General features: G+C 49.6%; 10 protein-coding genes across 10 annotated transcripts; 6 read left to right on the top strand and 4 right to left on the bottom strand.

The window, feature by feature from the left end:
- Positions 1-57: 57 nt before the first annotated feature.
- N7506_008263 (Y-family DNA polymerase) lies at positions 58-1,964 on the top strand (the record flags this gene model as incomplete). The annotated part of the gene is made up of 2 exons (XM_056957556.1): positions 58-195; positions 264-1,964. 2 exons carry the CDS (start codon positions 58-60, stop codon positions 1,962-1,964), a joined length of 1,839 nt encoding a protein of 612 aa, XP_056806946.1.
- Positions 1,965-2,571: 607 nt separating this feature from the next.
- On the top strand, positions 2,572-4,384 carry N7506_008262 (uncharacterized protein; the record flags this gene model as incomplete). The annotated part of the gene is made up of 2 exons (XM_056957555.1): positions 2,572-3,548; positions 3,604-4,384. The coding sequence occupies 2 exons, from the start codon at positions 2,572-2,574 to the stop codon at positions 4,382-4,384; spliced, it is 1,758 nt and encodes a 585-aa protein (XP_056806945.1).
- A 555-nt stretch (positions 4,385-4,939) lies between these two features.
- Positions 4,940-6,326, bottom strand: N7506_008261 (uncharacterized protein; the record flags this gene model as incomplete). Its single annotated transcript, XM_056957554.1, has 3 exons — positions 4,940-5,339; positions 5,393-5,979; positions 6,027-6,326. 3 exons carry the CDS (start codon positions 6,324-6,326, stop codon positions 4,940-4,942), a joined length of 1,287 nt encoding a protein of 428 aa, XP_056806944.1.
- Positions 6,327-7,066: 740 nt separating this feature from the next.
- N7506_008260 (uncharacterized protein) lies at positions 7,067-8,201 on the bottom strand (the record flags this gene model as incomplete). Its single annotated transcript, XM_056957553.1, has 3 exons — positions 7,067-7,664; positions 7,724-7,939; positions 7,993-8,201. The coding sequence occupies 3 exons, from the start codon at positions 8,199-8,201 to the stop codon at positions 7,067-7,069; spliced, it is 1,023 nt and encodes a 340-aa protein (XP_056806943.1).
- A 361-nt stretch (positions 8,202-8,562) lies between these two features.
- Positions 8,563-13,716, top strand: N7506_008259 (uncharacterized protein; the record flags this gene model as incomplete). Its single annotated transcript, XM_056957552.1, has 17 exons — positions 8,563-9,053; positions 9,118-9,182; positions 9,246-9,259; positions 9,307-9,466; positions 9,513-9,624; positions 9,678-9,717; positions 9,768-9,947; positions 9,995-10,095; positions 10,143-10,210; positions 10,537-10,793; positions 10,842-10,896; positions 11,413-11,737; positions 11,787-12,207; positions 12,269-12,403; positions 12,450-12,574; positions 12,623-13,012; positions 13,062-13,716. 17 exons carry the CDS (start codon positions 8,563-8,565, stop codon positions 13,714-13,716), a joined length of 3,594 nt encoding a protein of 1,197 aa, XP_056806942.1.
- Positions 13,717-14,049: 333 nt separating this feature from the next.
- On the top strand, positions 14,050-15,837 carry N7506_008258 (uncharacterized protein; the record flags this gene model as incomplete). Its single annotated transcript, XM_056957551.1, has 4 exons — positions 14,050-14,242; positions 14,299-14,433; positions 14,498-14,667; positions 14,737-15,837. 4 exons carry the CDS (start codon positions 14,050-14,052, stop codon positions 15,835-15,837), a joined length of 1,599 nt encoding a protein of 532 aa, XP_056806941.1.
- A 350-nt stretch (positions 15,838-16,187) lies between these two features.
- On the bottom strand, positions 16,188-17,747 carry N7506_008257 (histidine phosphatase family protein; the record flags this gene model as incomplete). Its single annotated transcript, XM_056957550.1, has 1 exon — positions 16,188-17,747. One exon carries the CDS (start codon positions 17,745-17,747, stop codon positions 16,188-16,190), a length of 1,560 nt encoding a protein of 519 aa, XP_056806940.1.
- A 1,843-nt stretch (positions 17,748-19,590) lies between these two features.
- On the top strand, positions 19,591-20,290 carry N7506_008256 (uncharacterized protein; the record flags this gene model as incomplete). The annotated part of the gene is made up of 3 exons (XM_056957549.1): positions 19,591-20,006; positions 20,066-20,202; positions 20,271-20,290. 3 exons carry the CDS (start codon positions 19,591-19,593, stop codon positions 20,288-20,290), a joined length of 573 nt encoding a protein of 190 aa, XP_056806939.1.
- Positions 20,291-20,871: 581 nt separating this feature from the next.
- Positions 20,872-22,602, bottom strand: N7506_008255 (DnaJ domain protein; the record flags this gene model as incomplete). Its single annotated transcript, XM_056957548.1, has 6 exons — positions 20,872-21,051; positions 21,109-21,619; positions 21,660-22,167; positions 22,227-22,320; positions 22,395-22,438; positions 22,497-22,602. The coding sequence occupies 6 exons, from the start codon at positions 22,600-22,602 to the stop codon at positions 20,872-20,874; spliced, it is 1,443 nt and encodes a 480-aa protein (XP_056806938.1).
- A 314-nt stretch (positions 22,603-22,916) lies between these two features.
- Positions 22,917-24,397, top strand: erg9 (bifunctional farnesyl-diphosphate farnesyltransferase/squalene synthase; the record flags this gene model as incomplete). The annotated part of the gene is made up of 2 exons (XM_056957547.1): positions 22,917-22,984; positions 23,050-24,397. The coding sequence occupies 2 exons, from the start codon at positions 22,917-22,919 to the stop codon at positions 24,395-24,397; spliced, it is 1,416 nt and encodes a 471-aa protein (XP_056806937.1).
- Positions 24,398-24,439: the final 42 nt, after the last annotated feature.

Here is a 24,439-nt window from a genome sequence, read left to right as displayed (position 1 = left end):
TCCGCATCTCTCATCGCCAGTCTTCCTCTTTAATTCATCGATGGGACGTTTGAAAACATGGAGCCCTCGGGTGACACGCCTGGTAGCGACGCGAATCCCGATGTTGTCTCAAATGAAGATTTTGAGACCCTGAAGTACCAACTGCTAGGTCCCTCTCTCACCAAGGCGGGTCAAGACTCAGTTGATCAGCAAAAGGTGGGCCCTTTGCTGTTGCAATCTTGTATCTATGTAATTGCTTTATAACGGCTGAGTTTGGTATGCAGGTGTCGGAAATCATTTACAATGCCTCCAAGGGGTCTAAATTCTTCAGCCACGAGCAGGATCGTGATCGGAACCTCACATCCAAGATTGAGCGGATATTGAAACAGAAAGCCCGGTTGGAGAAGTTGGATCTCAGCCATGATCTGCGGCGAGCAGATGAGTATCTTGCCGAGCTGGAACTCAGCCGGGATCTGTCGCAGCACATCATCCATGTGGACTGCGATGCGTTTTTTGCCGCAGTCGAGGAGCTGGACCGACCCGAGTTAAAGACCGTGCCTATGGCAGTCGGCAAAGGTGTGCTCACTACCTGCAATTACGTCGCAAGAAAATTTGGCATCCGAAGTGGGATGGCCTCGTTCGTGGCCAAAAAGCTATGCCCGCAGCTGGTTCTGTTATCCGCAAACTATGAAAAATACACCGATAAAGCAAAGGAAATCCGTGCTATCATGGCAGAGTACGACCCTCTCTTTGAGAGTGCAAGTATCGATGAGGCCTATCTGAACATTACTGCATACTGCGATGAAAATCAACTCGAACCCGACGAGGCTGTCCAACGTATGCGAGCGGAGATCTTAGAAACCACTCAGGTTTCTGTTTCCGCCGGAATCGCTGCCAATGCCAAGATCGCAAAGATTTGTTCAAACACCAACAAGCCAAATGGGCAGTTCCGGGTCCCAAACGAGCGTCTTGCGATCATGGAATTTATGCGTGAACTACCAGTACGCAAAGTCAATGGTGTTGGTCGAGTTTTTGAACGCGAACTCGAATCAATAGGCGTGAAGAAATGTGGCGACATCTTCCCCCAACGAGCACTTTTGACAAAGCTCTTTGGTGAGAAGGCTTTCCAATTTTTAGCTCAATGTTACCTCGGTTTAGGACGCACAAAGATTGAGCCGGTCGAAAATCACGAACGCAAAAGTGTGAGCACTGAGACCACCTTCCATGAACTCGGAGACAAGGAGGAACTTCGCGCAAAGTTATGGTGGGCTGCCCAAGAGCTTGAAAAGGATCTCGCCCGAACTCAGTTCAAGGGCCGCACGCTTGCTCTCAAAGTCAAGCTTCACACTTTCGAAGTGCTAACTCGTCAGACGGCCCCATCTCGTACCGTTTCACGAGCCAAGGATTTGTACTCTTTTGCGCTTCCTATGTTGACGAAACTGGAGAAAGACATCCCGGGCATGAAACTACGTCTTCTCGGTTTACGGTGCTCAAACCTGGTCAGCACCCAAAAGGCTGGAATCAACTTCTTTGGTCCGGTCGCTCAACCCAGGCCTGGCTCCAAGTGTGTTAACGAGCCAACTGTCAGCATCGACGCAAACCATGAGATTGATGCCGAGGAGGCATTCGAAACAGCCGCTCGTCAAGAGGTACAAGACGAAATGAATGATTTGGAGCAATTGAGCCAAGATGCCCCTCATGTGTCTTCTTCTTGTCAACCCGCGGACCCCGAGGAGCCCGAGGCCGCTGAAGAGCCCAATTTATGGGAATGTCCAATCTGTGGCCGGCCTCAGATTGCGGATGATAGGACTTTCAATGCGCATGTTGATTTTTGCCTCTCCAAGCAAACCATCCGCGAAGTGGTGCAAGATGCGGAGGACACAGAGACCATCCCAATGCCAACCGCTATCAAAAAACGAAAATTGCCACTTCCATCAGGTGTATCCGAATCCGACCCCAAGCAAAAGCGGCTGTTTTTCCAATGATATGAGAACTTGATCACACAATCTCTTAGGGTTCTCAACGATATTGGAGTTCCCTGACCAAGGGGTATCTGTTACCGATATTCAGCGATTTCTCCACAGCAGCATTCGCGACATTGCAAAAACGCCCACCTAATCATGAGACAATACAATTACAGGGATCCCCGTTATTCAATCATTGCTCTACTGCAGACTCACCTTGTTTCAAGGCTCCACCCACACCCACTAGGTCCATCTAAGCGGAAGACCGTTCAAGCACAGGGAGAACAAGGGATGTGGATTTACATACACAATAATTGCCGAATCTCAGGATAGAAGATCAGATGTATCATAATCTTAATGTGAAAATATGAGGGCATATCGAGGGTTAATACATAGTGTCTCCCCTTGATAGCCATGAGGAAGTAAGGAATTCCACGTTGCGGTGAAGCGGCGGCCTAAACCTAATCGGGTGGGAATGTTTTCGTCACTTTCTTTTGTCTTTTGACTCTCCTCATCAGGCCACAAGAGAACTTCCTGTCAGTGCTATAGGTAATTCTCTTGTTGGTGCCACCATGCTCATGAACTGTGGCATGCAATGCCATAATCTGCATTCCCCCGCACCGCAACTATGACCTACGATAAACAAAACAATGGCCATCTCGCCAAACCGTTCACGCCCACCTTGAGCGCTGCGTTCCACCGCAGTCAGAAAACCCCTTTGACACCTAAGCTTGCAAGTCCTGGCGCAGGTCCTGGCTCAGGCCTAACGCCCCGTCGCCTCGCCCCCGACAACCCCTATTCCACCCCCTCCAAAGACGACTCCCCCGCCGTCCCGGCCTTCCTCAGTGCCAATGTTACTCCGCGATCTGGCCCTCGAACCACCCGCAGAGATGGCGCTTTCGCTTCACCGACCAACACACCCCCCCTGCCCTCTCCTCAAACACCCTACTCCAAATCAACAGTTGGTTATGGCCGCCGAGACCGTAGCCCGGCTCGCGGGGTCAAACCGGAGCAGTCAAGGAGTCTAAGGGCCAAGACCTTGACAGCAGATAACCAGCCCGCCACACGTCCCAATTCGTTTTCTGATATAGCATCGGGGGCCCCATTGTTCTTCCATGCGTCGGACGCACGGTCATCACATCCTTCTGAGGTGCCAACTGCCCCTCGCCCGCGGCCTCAGGGGCAGACTTCTCCAGCGTCCAGCTTTGTATATGCCAATGGGGACCAAGAACGAAATTCCCTGGGCGATCAGTCTAGCACAATCTCAGCGACCTCGAAGCGTCGATCGGGGGGTATTGGTCCTCGCCCCCTGCCCGCTGGTAAACCGACCGCTTCGTCGTCCCCGCGTCTGAGCTCCCCCAGACTTTCTGATGCGGCCTCGCCCCCGCCGGAGGATATGAGAACTTCATTTCTCGGTGGGCATGATAACGGGTTGGGGATCATTCCGCGTCTTGGGTCACCATCTAGCATGATCGGCGACAGATCTCAGCCATCCATCCGACACACCAAATCCTCGAGTGTTGACTCAAATCACCATTTCCCTCAGCCGCAGGATAGTCTACGTGCGAGCCCAGTCATTGTTTCCGGCACCTACTCCAGCGATGGGTCCGTCCCCATGATGTCGGAAAACATACCTCCTCTGCGCCCCCCGCATTTTTAGCAATGGCTCGTCTGTCTCGACTGATACTTATCCCCCCGCACCTCTCAGCCCTGGAAAGTCCGATGGCCCCAGTGAGGCAGCTCTAAATGCGCGGACTGAACGTAAGATCATGGACTTGGAAATCAGCAACTCATCATTGCTTGCCATAAATCGGACCCTCGAACGAGAGATGCGGCAGCAGAAGGCCGAACTTCGTCGGTTCCGAAGATTGAGCCGTTCCGGCCGGATCTCCATGGCCCCCTCCGCCCGTTCGTTTTCCGGGGTGGCTCTTTCAGTCACCAGTGAGATAGACGAAGGTGAAAGCGAGTACTCCACTCAGTCCCCTGACGACAATTCTGAAATCAGCGACGAAGACTCTATTGTCGACGAAGGCATTCTGAGTCCTGGATCTTTGGCTGAGCATGATGCCAAGCACCGCGCAAATGATGAGAAGCGCGTGATGCTTGACTTGGCGAAACATCAAGAAGTGCTGGCGGACAGTCAGAAGATGAACCAGAGTCTCAAACGCTGTCTAGGCTGGACCGAAGAGCTCATCAAGGAGGGACAAAGGGCTCTTGAATATAATGTGCATGTGCAGGACGTTGAGTTGGGTGGTCGTGTCCTCGCGCCAGAAGAAATGGGAGAAGTTGGCGAAGTCAGTCGTGGGCTGCTCAGTCCTTCGTCTGAGTACAACAAAATCTTCTCACCCGTAGACTCGTCTGCCGAGGTGTCCTTTGTCAATTCCCCGTCTATTGAACCGCCATCCCCTTTGCCATATGTGTCCACTGAACCGACCATATGATCCCAATCTTGCCCTCGTCTCCTGGTGGGATGATTCATTCTATTCTAATTTGCTCATATCTTGCACAATACCCCTTCGATTTCTTTCAATCTGAATCATTCCCTCTTTTTTCTCGCTTGATGCCACTTATTAACCATTCTTTTTTTGCCCGCGAATTGTACTATGAGACTCCTGACTTTATGCCTTTCCTTGATTGCGTTCGCCATTCACCGTTCTACGCAATGGTCGATGTTCGATACCTATACCCTAACATGTCATGCTCAATCTTCCATGCTTCATTTTCGGTCACTTTGATAGATACCCGATGTGCAATTACTGTCTGTGTGTGTTTGCAATTTGTTTTGAGATTTTGTTTCGTGCACTGGAGATATTGAAGCGACTACGCGCCAGTACTAATTGCCCTCAAGAGTTGATAATGATAGACTTCCGCTGCTCGTCTTATTCCCTTCTCATGACTTCCAAAGCTCAACTAAAAATGACTAGGCTTACTGCATTCTCTGGATCGAAGACCATAGATAAAAGCCAAGCAGACTCTATATTACAGCGACCAGCCTGTCACGGGAACGGACACTGCCCTTTCCGCTGGCGACGAAGAGCTTGTTTAATGACCTCCATCTCCTTCCGTCCTTTCCCCTTAAAGTATTTCGGTCCTAAATCTGGTGTGTAATATCCTTGGGGTTGATATTTTTCTCCCTCATCCCCGGGCAAAGCCTGACCAAGTGCCCATTTGAACCACGCCCAAAGTCCCCATCGGTTCCAGACTGTCGGTTGCACATAAAACGGTGCCCCCTCATATATCGTTACCCAGTTGCGACCGTGCTTGTTAGGCTTCTGCGCAAATACATCTAGTCGCATGCAGTTTGGTCGTGGAAGGGCCAAATGTCGCAAATACACCTGGCGCAGTTTGAAGACGGATGCGAAGACGCTGCTGAATATTCTCGCCGGTGGCTTGATCCTGACCAGGCACATGTTAGTTTCACCGTCACTTGCCAGGCCAAAGAGACCTACATCATTGCGTTACGCAATCTCTCATCCATCAAATGTGACACCAAGTTCATCCCCAAAGGCTTCATGAACCCGGGCATGTTATACAAGAGAACGTCGATGGTTTTCTGTGCGATCTCCTTGTTTCGAGGATGCGGCTTCATATGCTGGGTTTCATAAGCATGACTCCATGCGCTGATCTCTTCCAACCAGTGTATTCCATCCCGGAAGCCAGCTTTGCCAGAGGGTAACGCATCGTAGCTTATCTCAAGTGCATCGCCGAGGCTTTTCCAATATGTTCCCACGGCACATTTCTCCATTACAGTCATCTCCCGCCACTCGAACAATTTCACAAACCGAATGGGCTCAATGGCAAACAGTCCAAGTGTGTATAGCATGTCAGCCTCGAGGATCTTTCCACTGGCTCTGTAGCCCTTGTGCAGAAACTTTGTTCGAGCTATCGCGGTTTGTGCCCGCTCAGAGCTTGGTTCGAAGGCCATGAATTCCCCGATCAAGGTGCCTGTATCAGCGTACCGCTTGAATGCCGTGGAAGAGTCCGAAAACTGGGATGTCTTCAGAAGAAGAATTGATATCGTGGGAATGCCATATGTCTGTTCTCATCAATCATATGTATGGATCTCGGAAGGGTTTCACGTACTCGGAAAAGGGCAAACTGCAGTGATTTGAGAACTATAAAAGGGAACTCGGTCTGCATTATGATTTTTTGAATAAGCCAAGCATCGTGATCTGTCATATTTCTCATGGATTCCCTGGTTGCATATCGGCTGAACGTCTTATGAAGGGTGTGCCGTCGCTGAAAGCGTAGCACAGCTACAAAAGCTAGATAGGTGACCAAAGCCAGCAGCATGTATACGAGGTTCTTTTGCAGAATTTCGATCGGTGGGAAAGCCTGCGCGTCGCCTCGTATGATCTCTTGAGGCATAGGGACCGACACCATTTTGGAAAGGGTTCAAATGATAGCTTGCTGAAGTCTCCAGGGCTTGATTTTGACAAAGCTAGACTATCTGACTCTTGTCGTCTTTATATACACAAGAGGCTTACATCCATTATGAAAGCGATCACTATGCACTTGGGCACCTGGGCATGTCAAGATGAGCTATACACACACACCTACGGACCGAGGAATCTCCACCCGCGGGGAAACCCCACCAAGCTGAACCTCAAGAGGTGAAGCACTCACGACGCATACATCACGAAAGTGAGATCAATAGCACACAACCGAGGTTTGAAATCAAGCCCGAATCATTCGACTCTCATGGCATCTGGTCCGGAGTGATCAGATTGATTGTTCCAATCAGAGAATCTCGCAGCACACATACCAGCCGTTACTTAAAGGTCGGAGTGGCAGCAACCGACATCATACGACCTGTCGATAGGCATCACAAGTTGACGGCAGATCCAATGGAGGGGAATGCCCTCCCGGATCACAAAAATGCCGGGATCATCGCTGACAACACAGTGTTTTGCGGGGGATGTGGTTGGCCGAGTCGAGGAGATCTGCATCACATGCAGATCAAGTTGTTCTATGGGGGATACGCAACTATACGTCTTATGCATCTTATTCAAGAGAGAGAAACAAGAGAGAGAAATAGGATGAATTGCAAACTTCAAAATGTAGAGAGCTTCGTTCCACTCTGAACCCGGAGAGACACTGTTGGGCAAATATCGCAACCCCCATCACTTAATGTAAGGAATGCCTGTCAGTTTGAACGCCCTCTCTCCAAGCACAGGATCAACTAGTGGCCGCAGGCGGTTATGAGGGTCATCTTCGCCATTGCGATTTGCCACATTTGATCCAGTATGCTTTGCATTGGGCCAGTGGGTGGTGCCAACACGGCGATCAAAGGCATCTTTCTTACGGAGCAGATCTTCTTGTGTTGCATCTGCCACTGGCATGTAGCAGGTATAAATGGCGAGGCGGTCTTGAGTCTTCTTCGGACTGAGATTGTAGTGCGGCGTACGTGAGTCCCAGAGGAGTAGATCTCCCGGCTCAGCGCTGACCTTTTCCCACTTGCAACCACGATCCTCCAACCATTTCATTCCGCGGTCAGTGAAACCATACCACTCTGGTGTCCAGGCTGGGATTCGCTCCTCATCGGCCATCTCCTTGTGAAATTGCTCGGAGAGAAGGTGACCGCCCCGGCAGACGATGAGACCGCCGTCATCGGGTCCGTTGGGGAGCAAATTCACGAGCCCTTGCATGCAACGGAAACCATGCTTCTCGGGATCCTGATCCTGGTGAGGCCAGGGTGTATTTGGAGGAACATCGGTCCGGCTATATGTTGATCAGCGAACAAAAACACCACATTGAACTGAGAATTGACGGATACTCACTTCGGGAATTGAATGTTGATGGCATCAAAAGAAACAATGAGATCTTCATCATCGTAGATCTTCTCGAAGGCATCAATGACACCAGGCTCACTTCGAACGCCCCAAACAAAGTTCTCATGAGGGAGACCATAGTGCAGACACATACCCTTCTCATTGAGAACGGGCAAGTTGTCCTTTTGTACACTAGACGGATCGTTTCGGTCGAATCCGAGCTCGCTGGACTACATGTCAGCCTCTTTGACTCGTTGGTGCTTTCTTCGAAAACTCACAACCCCTCCAGCCAAGAATACATCGCATCGGCGTACTCCAGCGCTTTTCCCTTCGGAATAGCGCCCTTCACGATGGCGAATCCATCTCGAGTCAAGGCATCGCGAAAGTCGCCGAAATGCCTATCGGTGCCATCGACCCGCATCCTTCCAAAACCATGCAGACTCGAGACTTGCTCGGCTGTCTGGGTGGTAGTCTCGGTGGTGGACATTTTATACCGCATAAAAATTGCCTCTGGTATCTGTTGTCTTTCAGAAGTGGTGTTGGTCAACGAAGTCTTGAACCATTTAAATATGCTTAGTCGGCCGCTTCAAGACGGGAAACCAGGTCAAGTCTCCCCCCACATCATTTCAATGAATATACATGACAGTGGATCCCAAGATCCACAAGAATGTTGTTAATTGGCGTGGGCAATCTCACTCAAAGCACCCCGGCCATTCGGCAAGTGGAGGTGGGGGAGAGCAAATGGAAAGTGGGCGGCAACCTACCCCATAAGCAATTCCAATCATAGATAGTAAACAAATTCGCCTTTCTATCTTCAAATTGAAAGTCAAATATTTGGCAAAATTGAAATGGCCCCATTCCGCATTGTGATTGTAGGCGGAGGCATCGCCGGATTCACTGCAGCTATCGCTCTTCGGGGCATCAATCGGCAAATCATCGTCTTGGAGCAGTCGGCTCTCAACAAAGAAATTGGTGCTTTGATATCTCTTCAGCCAAATGCAGTCAAGATTGCTGAATCACAATGGAACTTACGGCGGGATTTCCTCGACGCACAACAGATGATTGATGAAGGATTCCGTGTATACAACACCGATGGTGATCTTGTAAACACCATCCCTCTGAAGACCCAGGAAAAGTATGGGGCGGAGCGGCTACTGTTCCATCGCAGAGACCTTCATGAGGCACTAAAGAATGCTGCCGTCTCATCTGAAAGAGCAGGCGATCCAGTTCTTGTGCGGACATCATCGCGAGTGACCGGGTGTGACGTGGTGAATGGCATAGTAACCCTGGATGGAGGCGAGAGCATCCAGGGTGATCTTATAGTGGGCGCGGATGGAATGTGAGAAGCACGTCTGAGTCATGTGTATCAATCAGTATGGATCACTAACATACATAATGTCTAGTCATAGCGTGCTTCGCAAACATGTTATTGTGGATAGTGCAACTCCTACATTTACCGGCCACTCTGGTGAGTTCGTTCCCTATCCTCACAGCATTCCAAGGTCGCAATGAACACTGAACATTCTTGCAGCATATCGTCTGATGGTGTGTCGTACTATTCAGATAATCACTCACTCGACTGACTGGTATAGGTGCCGACCGAAGTCCTCGAACGGGAAGAGCCTGAGTTCTGTTCAAAGATTAATCCTCGCGAGCCATTCACATCCATGATTGTTGCTCACAATTGTCGTCTTATCATGGGCCCTGGTAGACAGGGTGAGGTGTACGGTATTGTTGCATTGGTGCCAGACGGTATGCTAAAGAAAAAGTATCGTGGATGCAGGGTTGACAAGTACAGATCAAATGAACGAGGATCCTGCACTCAAGCAGTCTTGGGTATCGGAAGGAGATCTAGAAAAAATGTTACACACATTTCACGACTTTCCACCCTGGGTCACGAGGATTTTCAGGTGAGTCCTCTAGCGTCTGAACGCCCAGGGCACTACTAAACAATCACGGGCAGGCATTCCGTCGACTTGGGATTGTGGCAGCTTAGAGACATGGTCAGTGTTCACGCTGTGGTAAGATTGAACTGTTGGCTTATGAGACGTAGGATCCGTTGAAAATATGGCATCGGGGCCGGGTGATTCTCATCGGCGATGCTGCACATGCGATGCTACCGACTCAGGGACAAGGCGCGAGTCAGGCGATTGAAGATTCCGAAGCGTTGGGATCCTTCTTTGAGGGAATACATGAATCGCCTGCTTTCCAAGATCTGTCCACAATTCTCGAAGTAAAAAGCATCTCCTGAAAGCTCGCGCAATGACTAACCAGCCATAGGATGTTTTCCAATCTCGACATTCACGCGTGAGTTCGATCCAGGCATACAGCCGAGAAGCAGCCAAACCTGGGACGGCACAGGGGAATAAGTCGGTAACCATGTACGTATGAAAAGGATTGATTGCCGGCTATTCGTTAATGCTGATAGGAACCCGGAGCAATTTATGGATTTCAATTGCCAGTATCACGGAGCGAAGGACTGGCAGAGTCGGCAGGGTGTGACGAGATGAAGAGCAAGCATTCTAAGGCAGAATAATCCGTGAATACAAACCTAGACTCTCTTGGGTTTCATTAAGGGTCGCATAATCAATCGTGTATGCATAGACGAGCAAACGGAGACTGAGGTATACCCGGAAAATTGGCACCCGAGTAGGGAACCTTGAAGAGCCGAAATCCGAATGTCCTGACAAAGCACACAAATCAAGTGGAATAAAAAGAAGTGATTATATGTAAAAGGAGTAATTATCGGCAGCAGAAATGCAAATTGGACTTTGGTCAGAGACTTGTCAGACTCGTCAGACTCGTCAGAATCTGCCGGCAAGCGCGAAGTGGCCCGCAAAAACCAACGCGTCCCGACTCCGCATCACCTCCGCATTTCGCATTTCGCATTTCGCATACTTGTACTCCGTACTTCTCCACCCCCTCAACTGCACTTCATTTTGATATCATGTCTCGCAATGGATACGCCTCAGACTCCGCGACGCTCTTCGAGGGGGAAGACTGGGAATCATCACTGTCCTCACTGCAACAAAGCATACGAGCGCCCCGATCATCTGGCGCGTCATCTAGACTCTCGTTGGTGCTTCCCCAGTCAACTGACTACTAATAGCACTAGCTAAATACGCAGATCGTAACGAGCGCACTTTTCAATGTCCGGTCTGCCTTCGCGGATTCAATCGTCGGTGGGTCTCAACACTATCTATCCCCTGGACGAGCTCGGCGGGCTCACGAAACAGTGATGTTCTTCAACGACACCAAGCGGTCCATGATAAAGATGTTTCAGATGGAGCTAGCTCAATAAATCGCCCACGGGAGCGAGCAATCGAGGCCTGCGAGTCCTGCGCCACTGCGAAGTTGAGTTGTGACAACGACAGACCATGTCAAGTGCGAAACAGAGCTCCCAATCTAAGGTCATTCGTCCACCATTTCTGATAAATCAAGCAGAGATGCCAGAAGAAGAAGATTGAATGTGTTGCACGTTCATCCCACCAGTCCCGCCAATCGAGTGATCGCTTGCCATATCCTTCATCTATGCGGCCTCAACTTTCTCCCACCGAAAATACGTCTCGCGTGTCAATTGTGGGGACCAGCCCGGACTCGGGTCTATCCGAGCTGGGTGGGCCCCCCGGCTTCAGTGTCATACTCTGGAAGCTGCCACGAAACATACAGTTCCGCCTTTAACGATGACATGGCTCTAGATTCATTACTCCCACAAGATACAGTCCCGTCATACTCCAGCTTGAGCGCTTATCCCATCTTCTTTGAACAGGTAATGCTTCCAGATGTCAATGTGGAAACACTCCCCCAAGAAGCTCACCAGCCTCGTGGAGTATTTGACTTTATGCTGGACACTGATTTTGGCTTCGCGGGAAACGACCTTTTTGGCACCAATTTTATTCCAGACCTGGATCGCATTCTTGATAACACAGCGCCATTTTCCGAATATGAAAATCTACAGGATCCACAGCCTGGTCATCATGAATCGGCCAGCCGGCGGGCTGCGGCATTCGAACGCTCTTTCTGGTACGTCCTTCACCAAAGGCGATCTCTCACAGGACATTGACGAAGCCAGGTTGTGGGTTCCTGGAAAAAACCAACATGCGTTTAGTGAAGAGCGAAGAATCCCGCTTCGCGATGGTGATAGCATCTCACCGACTCACAGAAATCGACTGGACGCCCTCCAGATACCAGGGAAGCTTTCCATGCAGGCACGTGATGATATCTTCAAGCTGGTTGTTCAAACTGCAGGGTCCCGACTTTCTATCTCCTCATTCCCATCTTCTGATTATCTAGACACTCTCATCAAGATTGGCATTGGAAAGAGAACTGAAACTGATGCCTGGATTCATCCCTACACTTTTTACGAGCAGCAGTTACGGCCGGAATTGCTGACTGGCCTTGTTGCTGCTGGGTGTGTCTGCTGTGGCCTGTCCTCCATTAACAAGACAGGTATTATCCTACAAGAGATCACTCGGGCGTCTCTGGCACAGCTGGTACGATCCATCCGATCAATTCCGTCAAGTTCTTGAAATACTGAAATGTGTATTATATCAGGTGGAAGATGACAACAGCGCTTTTCGGGATCTACAATGGCTACAAGCTTCAATGCTGTGGTTAGATATTGGCATATTCTGCGGGTACAAGCGCAAGATGCAAATAGCTGAAAGCTATCTGCAGCCCTTATGCACGGTATGCGTTTGCTATAATGAAAGTCGTGCGCCACTTACACATGTAGGCATTTCGACGTGCTGCTGCATTTGATCGATCAACATATTCAGCCCTCATACCACCCATGGAAGATGACGAGGATTTACTGACCAAAGTGTGGCACGAATGGATAAAGCAAGAATCTTTGAAACGGTATAGCCCGAGCTCCTCACAAACCACGTTAATGCTGATTTCAATAAGCCTAGCCTATCATCTTTTTGGTCATGATATAGAAGTTGCTATGGTAATGAATCGGCCAGCTCTTACGTCGTATACCGAGTTGACCCTCCCATTTCCTGCCGCACGAGATCTGTGGCTGGCACCAACCGCAATCGCATGGAGGAATCTTTGGATGGAGAAATATCGAGAGATAGAGCTTTCTGATATAAGTCTGCGAGATTTGCTATCAGACCCGTCGTTGATAACAAACATTTCCATTGAAAAAGATTTTGATATTGCAAAATCAGCATTACTCCATGGCTTGGCCAGTCAAACTTTTGACTTTCGCCAGCAGATGATTTTGTCGAAAGGATCACCGTCTGGCCCCCGGGCCATGGCTCAGCTTTGGCTGCAGAGCAGACAAGATGACATGTAGTTGTACCCAATATTCAAAGATTACTTGCTGCTAACAACTCTCTAGGTATTCAACTTTAAAGGCAGTACAAGACGATGCTTCAAATCCACCACCTGTCATTACATTGCTCAATGAGTTCGTCATGATGTATCTTCATATTGACATGGATGCGATCCAACGATTCGTCGGAAAGCTGGGAGAGCTCGATGCCCGTCGAGCATACCCAGGTCTTCGCGAGTGGAGTCGCACAAAAGAGGCACGGGCAGGGATATGGCATGCCGGTCAGGTTTTACGCGCTGCCCGCTCAGTTGCGGCCCACCAACTTCGTGGTTTTGATGCTATGGCTATTTACCACGCTGCGTTGGTTCTGTGGGTTTTCGGCTTACTTCAGTGCGGCGAAACCACGCGATATGAAGCTCAGACCCCTATGAGCGAAAATCAACCTCTTCCATACATTGCCCTCGATGGGTCATGGGGTCGGCTAGCCAAAACTTTTGTGGGGCACGGCCATGGTCTACCGGGATTGACCGTAACCCAACCCCATAATGGGCGCACTGGTGACTCTCTGGCCTTCTGTGAGCTGAACAAGCCTCGATCAGTTATGACTATTGCCCGACAAGTTTTGGAAGGAAATTGTCCCCGTCTCTTTCCGGATGACAGCCTACCACCGATGATTCAGAACATCTGTGAGCTCATTCAAGATCTAGGAAATTTGCCGTAGCGCGTATCATTGAAGCCACTAGGCCAGATTCTTTTTTCCAAAAATATTAGAGGGATTCTTTAGGCTAATCAAACGGAAGCGGTCTTGCAATGACCTATTATTTGAGTCACAATGTCATCGGATTGTGGGGGCTCCCCACGGGGTCGCCGTCTCGGCAAATGTGGGCAATCTCCACGTAGTCTAGATTCCTGCCTTGATGGCCATCCAGCTAGTCTCCTTCAACGAGGACTGCCGAGGGTGCTTAAAGACAGAAATTTGCGGGTGTTCCTGTCTTCTGTGTTCTGTTTTTTTTTAGGGGCTTCTAGGGACTTTTTCTCAACGGCCGCTATCATCATGTCAACGAATGACCTCAAACCCCACGTCGAGTTTCTGGAGGAAGTTGGCACTAAGAAAACAAAACAAGATGTGTTGATTGACAACAGGGGAGCGGTGCAGCGCTTACCTGTACCCAGTGATGATCCTAATGACCCGCTCAACTTCAAGAGATGGGAGAAGTTCGGCATCGTATTCAGTTGCTGCTGGTTTTGTAAGTCACACATTCAATGATTGTCAAAATTCCAGCATTTTGCTCATCTTCAAAAGCCGTTATGTCCTTGTCAGTGGTTGGAGGACTTGGAGCTATTCTCGGTATTTTCATTGAGCTTTACGGTCTTCGGGGTGTCACGCCGACGCAGGTCGTTTGGCTGGGGACATTTCCTTCGCTCTTCGTTGGAGTTGGTGAGCTTTTCATTCTCCTTCTCAATACGGGCCATCATCTTGAAAGCTCACTGACAGACCAAAGGAAATTACCTACTACTCCCACTGGGCTTAGTGTATGGCCGACGAGCAGCAACAATCATATCAATTATTGTTTTGCTTGGATCCACAATCGGATGTGCATTGTCAAACACATTTGAGCAACATCTCGGTCTACGCATACTCCAAGGTCTGGCCACAGGTGCTACTGAATCGGTCGGTGACTCCATGTCCTGAAATCTCACACAATGTTATCATGCGCTAACTTGTGTCAATTCCATTTAGTTACTTCCTCTCATGTTATCCGAGGTGACATTTGTACATCAACGCGGGCTGGTATTCGGCGTATATTGGGCGACACAAAATGTCGTCACCAGTTGCTTGAACTTGGCCAGCTCTTATGAAGCCGCTTCATTGGGCTGGCGCTGGTTTTATTGGGTATACGTGATTGCCATTGGAGTAGGCTTGGTCATTGTGCTCTTTGGATGTTTTGAGACTAGGTACAAACGGCGCATGCAAGTATTGAATGACCAGATCATAATCACCGATGACTTTGGGGTCACTCATGTTCTCACTGGTGCAGAGGCTCAGGCTTTTATGCAAATGCAAATCCCCGAGGAAATCACGATTGCGGATGGCAATACAAAAAAGAAGACTTATGTGCAGATGCTAAGTCCAGTCGGAAAATCAACAAAGAATCCAACACGGACAGTGCTTATGGCGTGGTTCCACATGCTTGAAGCATTCTCATCACCGGGAATTCTTTATGCCACCCTTGTATCATCGGTCGTTCTGGGATCTTCGGTAGGAATGTCACTGACCTATGACACCGTGCTTCAGGGCTATGGCTGGCCTGCTAAAAATGTCGGTCTTATCAACCTCGGTGGTGTGTTTGGTGGATTCGGTGGCATGCTATATGCTGGAGTCTTCGGAGATTGGTTTATCTTGCAAATGGCAAAACGTTCTGGTGGCTTACATATCCCCGAGCGCCGTTTACTCCTGCTGATCTTCCCGGGTATACTTGCCGTGGTCTCCCTGTTGCTCTACGGATTCACAGCGGACAACAACACAAGTTGGGGAGGGCCATACATGGGATGGACCCTTCTTCAAGTCTCCTTTGTTTCTGTCTTGATTTTGTCCACATCATTTGCTGCAGAAGCATGGGAAAGAAACCCCGGGCCAGCCTTGGTGGCTGTCGTGGGAACCAAGAACATCATTGCATTTGGTGTCAGCTATGGGTTGACTCCCATGGTAACCAAGTACAGTTATTCAACTGCAATGGGTATCTTGGCTGGAGTTACCGGGGCAATATTTCTACTTGGTGTTCCTGTTTACTTCTTGAATCCGGCTGTGAGTTCCTCTTCACTCGTTTTGAAATCGTCTTGACTTACACTATATCAGTGGCGCCGGTATAAACAGGGTCTACGAGCGGCATGAACAGACAAACAAACCCTTGGAAAGCCCCGGTGGGAACTCAAGGCATAGTTTCATTAGGCGCACAAACCCTGGAAAGAGCCGGGGAGTAACAGACATCTTCATTTCGAAGTAGGTAGCTACACAGCTGAATGAAGAACTAGGCATTGGTCGAACCTTGGAAGGGACCTGTAGGAGGTCTATGTGAGCTAGCCATGGTAATGTAATGACTGTAGTTCAAAGATATGTCCAAATCTGAAACCTGCGGGGTTTTTCAGTCCCGACTATGGCCGTGTAGCTGATGTCCGATATCGAAATCATGGTCAGCGCTTGATGGGTTGTCCATTACCAACTTGAGTTGTGATGTTATAATCACCAAAACAAGCCTCCTGGTACATTGCCTCGTGGTTCAAATTTGGAACAGCCCCAAGGAAGCGGTTTACCTCGCAAAATCCATTCACTGCCCCATCGCAGGCACTCAACCCATCAAGGGGTAAAGGGGCATTGTTCAAGACAAAACGGATATAGTCAGTGGTATTAGACTCGGAGGATAAGTCTGGATTCTTGTACTTTTGCGGTTGAAGGTACTCTAGTGAAGCGCCCTGAGGACATGTCCAAATCTCAGAGAAAAGGCGAGCCCCGAACGGGGTCATGCGATTGAGGTGGAAACTGCGGTGTGGAGCATGTGCAACCGAATCAGGGAGCCCCCGGGGACTGTATTTGAAGTAATTCAACCCTAAGGCTGTCAGGACTGAGACAATGATATCGTCATGGGACATGTCCATGTACAATGGTTGGTCCAAGGGGAATGTTTTGGTGTTGTCATCATAGGTGTAATTGATGCTGCTCTGACTGCTGAAAATAAGTTTGGATTTCAGGCGAGCAGCTAACTCTTGGACGTAACCGATTCCCTGTGCACGCCCACTAGGAGAACCGAAGCCATATCTAGCGTAAAATTGTAGATCGATGAAGTATTCAAAGTCACGCCACTCCTGTTCGGTAAAGAGTGCGCAGAAAGATGATTGTCCCAGAGTGGCATACTCATAGGGGCACATGTTAAACATTGCCACAATATCAAATGTGTCTAATTTCAGGTCGTCGGGCAAGTACGCAGCGAAACGCTTGCCGGCATTTTTCACTAAAGAGGACGAGGCAAAGGCTTCACCAGAGACGTCACCTGGCTCCAGGCCCTCTGTGCAGGAGCTAGTGGATGACAGCGTGTTGTTGAAGTCATCTTGCTCAGGAATAATGGTCAGATCATACTCAGCGTATGAGCTGTTGGCCCCGGTGTTCCCGAAGAAACCACTGAGCCACCATCGAGCGCTTTCCAAGATCCGGGGGTATGAGGTTGTACGGAAAGTTGGTTTCGGTCGAGCTGTACCATTGGGATATACATTCAATGAGGAATTCCAAGTCGCTTGGCTGGCGTTTGCACGATATAGTAGTCGGCCGTATTCGCTCCAGAACAAGGCGCCCGAAGTGGCTTCGGTAGCAGCACCAGTGGGAAGAAGGGTATTTAGGCCAAGAAGATATTCCCAATCATTCAAAAAGTCCAGCGGGCCCGAAGCAATCTTTGACTCCGGATGCTTCTTGGAATAATTTGCCAGTTTTTGGGCAAAGCGCTCCATGCCTTCACCATCCAAAGCAAAGTATGTTGGGTACCGTTGAGCGTGGCGGTGGAGCACATGCACTTGGGAGAGCTCGCACTCCGAGGGGAACCCCTTGGATACATTAAATTCGGGTGCATCTTTGTAAGGGCTGAGATGCCCCCAGCTCGTTCTCATGTCAAAGCCCGATGAGTATGAAAGGCCAGTGGGCTCAGGGGAAGCCGATGGCAATGCGGCGGTGAGGCCAAACAAAGCGATTGCAAAAAGGGAGGCCATGGTGGAAGAGCACGCGACCAATTTCGGTTCTGTTATTCCCTTCCTGACCGGCCCACGGCGCCTGGCAGGGCGAATGTTATACCTTGGGGAGGGGAAAAGGGGATCGGCGGCATACATTCCCGGTGAGGAACCCCGGAGGCTCCGTTCACCATTCTCACCGTTCTCACCGTTCTCCCCACGCACGATGTCACATCAAATGACGTAGAAACCAAAACCATCTGCATGTACTAGCCTGATTGAACAAAACGAGACACGGTGGGGAAAGGTGCTCCAGCGCAACAGTCGCCATGTTTCCAGGGATACACCTATGCCCAATGAGGTCTGCATCGATATACGCAGAACTTAAGCATTCCGTAAAGTGCACTATAGTCTGGGCAATTCGCCCAATATGAGCTAGCTCCGAGTCCTTGGTTGGTCTTGGGGGTTAGTCCAAGGGGGCATCTCAGATAGAATAACTCCCTCTACGGAGTACTCCTGGAGTCCTAGGCTTAGAAGCAAGGGACCTCGATCTTGACCTTGGGGCAGAAGGTGGATCATCATCTCACAAGACTTGGAAAGGGCATTTCTCATCTCAGATGAAGTCCAGAGTCAAGTGCAGAGTAGATACCCGAGTACGGAGTAACTTGACTATCCGTCGGAGTAGCTGCCCGATGTGTCAGGCTTCAACTGACGTAGATAACTAGTCGTAGATCCGGCCAGACCTTCGCTCTCTTTCACCTTCTTCTTCTCATCTCCCGCAGTATATTGCATATTCCGAAATTCCTGTGCTAGTGCCTTCAATACTATCCCTTAATGTCGAAATTGTGAATTATCAAAGCGCCCACGAGAATAAAGCGTAGAAGCCAGGCTTCTACGGAGTCCTCGTGACCCCCCCGGGGCCATTTCACATTGGCGCTACTGATGAGAATATACGTCCAAGATTCCAGTACGGAGTAGTCCTATTCACATTCACCAAAGTCGTATTGTCTGCATTGTGTACCTCTTCAACACTGATCAAACTTCCATTTGTATATTTTTATTTCCCCATTTTTCGTTTTTCATCCTGAGGATTTGGCTTTCGGATCAGATGCCCAGGTGTTCGAGCAAATTTGCCAAACATAATTTCAGGGCTTGGTGGACTGCAGCTATGCGTGAACTACGCAGAATGAGTCCCGTTTGGGGCGATGGCAAACAGCTATCCCGAGAGAGGCATGTGCAGTGCCGATCAGGTCCACGGGTCGATTCAGGCTCCGACATGAGAGCTTTGGAGATCGCTCAGGATTGCGGCAAGTCTGCCAATTTTCTTTACCTGAACAATTCATGCACGAAACAGCAGCCGGATATCTACTCCGTATTATTATTTGTATTGAATAAAGGGGGCGAGCCACCTGTCCGGGTGAGAATGTCCGCGGGTCAAACCGATGTTGACTTGTCACGTCCGATGCCGTTAGTGCCGATACATCGCCCAGGGGGATTTCCTTTCACAAGCCCGTACAGCTTCTACGGTCCTCAGCTGGACCATATTCTCCGATCCAAAACACGAACTCGCTAAACCAGGTACGAATCGGGGACAGCGCGGCGCCTCGTCGATGTGGAGATTCGTATCCAACACGAGTGACTGGAAGATACGGTTTTTCGAGGCGCCAAGCCCATTCATGACTGGCTGTTGAGCTTGAATAAAGACTGATCCTTCATTTTTGCTGATTACGAGAATCTCATGCATCTGGGCTAGAGCCGCACAAGCAAGCCATAAAGCGCAAGGACGAGCCCACTTGGGGCTCCTGGGCTATTGAGTTCCCACTTGATCAACCGAGTACGGAATACCCTTTCGCCTCACAATCAAACCACTTGCTCATACCTGGTCATGCTGCTGAATATCATCCTATATGCCCTGTTAGGGACATCGTTTGTCCTTGGGGTTGTAGAGCTGGGTCTTTCGGCCTTTGTGGTCTCGGCTTTTGATAATACCACTCAAGAACATGATACTTGGGGAGGTTATGTTGATGTCAAGGTGAAAGCCCCAGCCATCGTCGACTTCATTGTTTTCTCTTCACTTTGGACGATGCTCATCACCGTTGCTGCGCTGGTGGTGCCTTGGTTCTACACCCGTAAAGGCTCGGTGACCCCAAAGCTGAACACAGTTCTCGCTGCCTCTTTCGTGGCCACTTACTTTGTGACCATGGTATTCTGGTTGGCAGCGTTTGCCGACCTGGCTACCTACCTTGACTATGTTTCCAACGATTATTATAATGCGATGATTGCCTTTGCCGTGCTGCTCTGGTTCGTTGATCTGCCCTCCTTTCTTTGGTGGATGATACTGATAGTAGTTCCGTGTATAGGCTTCTTTTTGTCGCCCTTCTCGTCTTCACAATTCTTGCCATGTGTGGTGTCATGGCATCCAACTGGGCTGGATATCAGCCTGTGAGAAAGAACAAGTCAAACGCACCAACTGAGCCAGTCAATGATCTGTCCATGAGTACGCCCCTTGTGACTCCCATGATCCCATCAAAGTTTGTGTATCACAATGCTAATGTGAATGACCAGCCGAGCAATCAATCGCCTAGTTTATCGGTATCTGTTAGCCACCGACGGTGCAACGCTCAAAGGCGAGACCTCATTGTCAACCTGAGGCCAGCTCAGCTTCCAAGGTTGATTCTCGTCCCAACGTGAGCATTTACCATAGCAACATTCAGTTCTGTGATGGAGTGGTGGTTTTAATTACTCGCCGATATTCATTTTTGCGGCATACCTAGGTATTCACTCGATTCATGTAGGTACCATTTAATAATTAATAAGCCATGTCAATGATTGATTCTCTAATTCATAACCATAACCCTGGAGGAATATCTAAATCCATGTCCATACAGTTCCAAGGTTTGCATTGTGCCGACACTGTGATGCTGCAACTAATCCAAGGAGGCATGAGAGGCAAAAAGGGCATTCTATCGCTTGAACAAACTGCGTGCACATTATGAGGTGCAGCCATCCAGCTGCTGTAAATAAATGGAATCGCCTGGTCGGAGAATTGTAAAGACGAAGAAAAGTAGGAAGCCAAATATGTATGTCCAGGATATTTATGACCAGGTGCAAAAGGCCGACGACGGAAGAACATTATTGAAAATGAGACAAAATTCAATGTTGCCAACTAGGCAGTGGCCTCTTCCACGGTCTCCTTTCCATCGTGGCTCTCACTTTGATCGTGTTTGGATTTCTTCTTCTTCTTGTCCTTTTCATCCTTACCCTCCTTGCCCTTCTTACTCATAGCCTCGGCCATAAGCTGCTCAAAGGCCATATAATCACCTTCCTCTTCGGGATCACGTGCAGCCTGGAAAATTTGTGTTAGCCATGGCTTAAAACTAAGCAGAAAGGGTGTGTTGCTTACCTTTGCGTATATGTTGCCTGCAATCACCAGAGCATGCGCGCGCTCCACGCGCTTTTCGAGTCGGGTTCGCTTGTCATTCAGAATCTGGTCACAGACATCGCGCAAAACACTTTGGATCTCAAACTTGCTACCGCGCCACGCTGCGGCCAGGATCTTACCGGTGACCCTCTTTTCATACTCGGCCTTCTTCTCATCTGTCCAATCTTCGCCACCACGCTCCTCCATCTTGGCCATCTCTTCCATGGTCATTTGTGCATCAATAGCGGTGGAAATGGTAGTCCAGGTCTCTTTGGCCAAAGTACCCTTGTCTTTCAAGCGGGAAAAGAAGCCGGAGATACCGAGGAACTTTTGAGATTTGAGGAAGGATGTACCTTTTTGCACATAAGTTTGACCGACTGCGTGAAGGATTTCCAGGCCAAAAGATTCCATCTTCAAGTTCTCCACCTCAAGGCGAATCTTTTCCTCGAAGGCATGAGAAACATCCTTGCCCTTGTCTGTTTCGGTCCATACGCTGAGTCGATCAATCAACTTGTTTGCCAATGTGTTGACACGATCCTCGCGGGCTTTTTTTCCGTTCTTCTTCAAAGGCGGTCAGACGTTCCTGCTGTTCCTTGGAAAGGCCCTTCTTCTTCTCCTTCTTGCGCAGTTCTTTCTCCTCTTGAGACAGACCTGCTGCCTCCATGCGAGCTTCTTCTTCAGACTTGTCCATAAGGGCTTGTTGGCCGAGGTTTCGTCGAGGGGTACTATGGCCGGAGCTCTGTTCAGAGATGGGTTTCTCGGACGGACCAGCAGCGGCAGGTGCAGGTGCAGGTGCAGTCGCAACTCCGGGAGTGGAATCTTGACCCTCAGAAGTAGCGGTCGGATCACCACCCGCAGCCTTGACTTCTTCGTCATGGATGTTGAGCTTCTCCTCGGCGGACTGGGCCAGCTCTTCCTCTTCCATTTCTTGCATCGTTATATCCATGGTCGCGGTCAAGTCCTTCATCAGGGAAATTTCACCAATGAGATCAACGAAAGCTTCGCCGCCGAAGATCATGCTAAAGAACTCGGAGGGGTCCTCTGTAACTTGAATGTTAGAACTGTGAGGTTTAACGATTGCAGGCATGTGAAGAACCAACCAAAGCCGCCACCAGGCACTGACTCCTCTTTGCCAAACTTGTCATAACGCTTTCGCAAATCCTCGTTGCTCAAAACCTGGTAGGCCTCGCCGATCTAGGTAGAAGTAAAGTCTCAGCTTCAGCTCATCTCGATAAGTTTGAGGACGCAATGGTATTGTATCCGCGTACAGCTTGGAATCGTTCGTGGGCGGTTTCATCTCCGGGATTTTTGTCTGTAGCATAGGATGAGAAGACGCGCCAAAGGTCAAAACGCGAGGAGGTCTTTCATACCCGGGTGAGTGACGATGGCCAACTTTCGGTAGGCCTTCTTGATCTCGAGCTCGGTGGCTGTCGGTGGCACACCAAGCGCATCGTAGTAAGCAGTATCGGCAACCATCTTTAAGAGGTTGTAAAAAGATCAGATCAAAAGCCAAGAAGTTAGGCAGAAGATATAATCATTTTTCGGGAGTTGGCGCTGATATCATGTGGGGTGTAATGGTGGTCACGTGCCTCGCGGGCTAACTCTGCATTTAATCTCCTCTACGCCAGTTCCCCTTTTCCTTTGCCTTCGCCCCCGGATTTTTGGCTGTTTCGACTCCAAACTTTTTTGGTACTCATTTTCTCCTCTTACAATCTGAAATTCCCTCTGTCCGGTCTGGGTTTCGTCTTGCCATTAGAGCTTCCGACGTGCACGCGTCTTCTTCGCCCACCATGGGTTTCATCGGCAATGCGCTTTATTACTCCTTCCACCCTATGCAATTGAGAGCGATTATCCAATGGTTCGTTCATATCCGCGCGAAGCTGCTGTCGTTGTTCCATGGCCTAATGTATTGTCTTCGTGTAGGAAAGTTTGGCACAATCCGCCCCATGAGCGCAACGAAAGCAAAGAGACCGAAAACCAAAAGCTTTGCTTCAAATTTCTTGAGAAGACCAGCCGAAGCTTCAGTGCTGTGATCAAGGAGCTGCACCCTGAGCTTTTGATTCCCATCTGCATCTTCTACCTTGTCCTTCGTGGACTAGACACCATCGAGGATGACACTTCCATTCCCTTGGCCACCAAGGAACCCCTTCTCAGGGATTTCAAGAACATTCTGACGCAAGAGGGCTGGACATTCACCGGCAACCGACCGGAAGAGAAGGATCGTGAGCTGCTGGTTCGGTTCAACCACGTCATCACCGAGTTCGTGAACATGAAGCCTGAATATCAGGTCATCATCAAGGACATCACAGACAAAATGGGCAATGGAATGGCCGACTACGCGGTCAAGGCCGAACACGATGATGCCAGCGTGAAGACTAAGGAGGAGTACGACCTGTATTGCCACTATGTTGCTGGTTTGGTTGGCGAGGGTCTCACTCGCCTCTTTGTGGAGGCGGACTTCGGCAACCCTGCTCTTCTGAAGCGTCCCAGACTCCACAAGTCTATGGGACTTTTCCTCCAGAAGACCAACATCATCCGCGACATCCGGGAGGACTTCGACGATAACCGCCGATTCTGGCCCCAGGAGATTTGGTCTAAACACGTTGACAACTTTGAGGATCTTTTCAAGCCTGAGCACCTTGATGCCGCTCTCAACTGTAACTCCGAGATGGTTTTGAACGCTCTTGAGCACGCCGAGGAGTGTCTCTTTTACCTGGCTGGTCTGCGCGAGCAGAGCGTTTTCAACTTCTGTGCAATCCCGCAGTCTATGGCTATTGCAACTATGGAATTGTGCTTCCGTAACCCCGAAATCTTCAAGAAGAACATCAAGATCACCAAGGGTGACGCTTGTGATCTTATGCACAAGTCGACCCAGAACCTCAGCGTCCTTTGCGACACTTTCCGGGTTTACACTCGCAAAATCCACAAGAAGAACACCCCTAAGGACCCCAACTTCCTCAAGATCAGCATCGTCTGTGGACAGATCGAGAAGTTCATCGAAACGATCTTCCCGACACAAAGCGCCGAGGCCGCTCAACGCAAGGTTACTGGCGAGCTTACTGAGGCAGAAGCCCAAAGGAAGCAGGAAGACGCCCAGAACAAGGATGACGTTTGGTTCATGATGGCGCTCATGGGTGTTATTGTCGTCATCGTCGCTGGCCTGATGATCTTTGCGGCGTGGATGATGGGTGCTCGGTTTGACCTTGCTTTTAAGGAACTCTCCCAAGGCAACTTCCGCCCACCCAAACCCGTTGAGCATGGCGAGCTTTGATTCGACTTCATATCCACGGCGTTACGACTTTTAACTGTTTAA

The sequence above is a fragment of the Penicillium brevicompactum genome (assembly GCF_028827555.1).
Source record: "Penicillium brevicompactum strain IBT 35665 chromosome Unknown utg000006l_segment0_segment0, whole genome shotgun sequence".
Lineage (NCBI taxonomy): Eukaryota > Fungi > Ascomycota > Eurotiomycetes > Eurotiales > Aspergillaceae > Penicillium > Penicillium brevicompactum.
The sequence above is the reverse complement of the archived record's forward strand: the minus strand, read 5'-3'. Positions and strand labels throughout refer to the sequence as shown.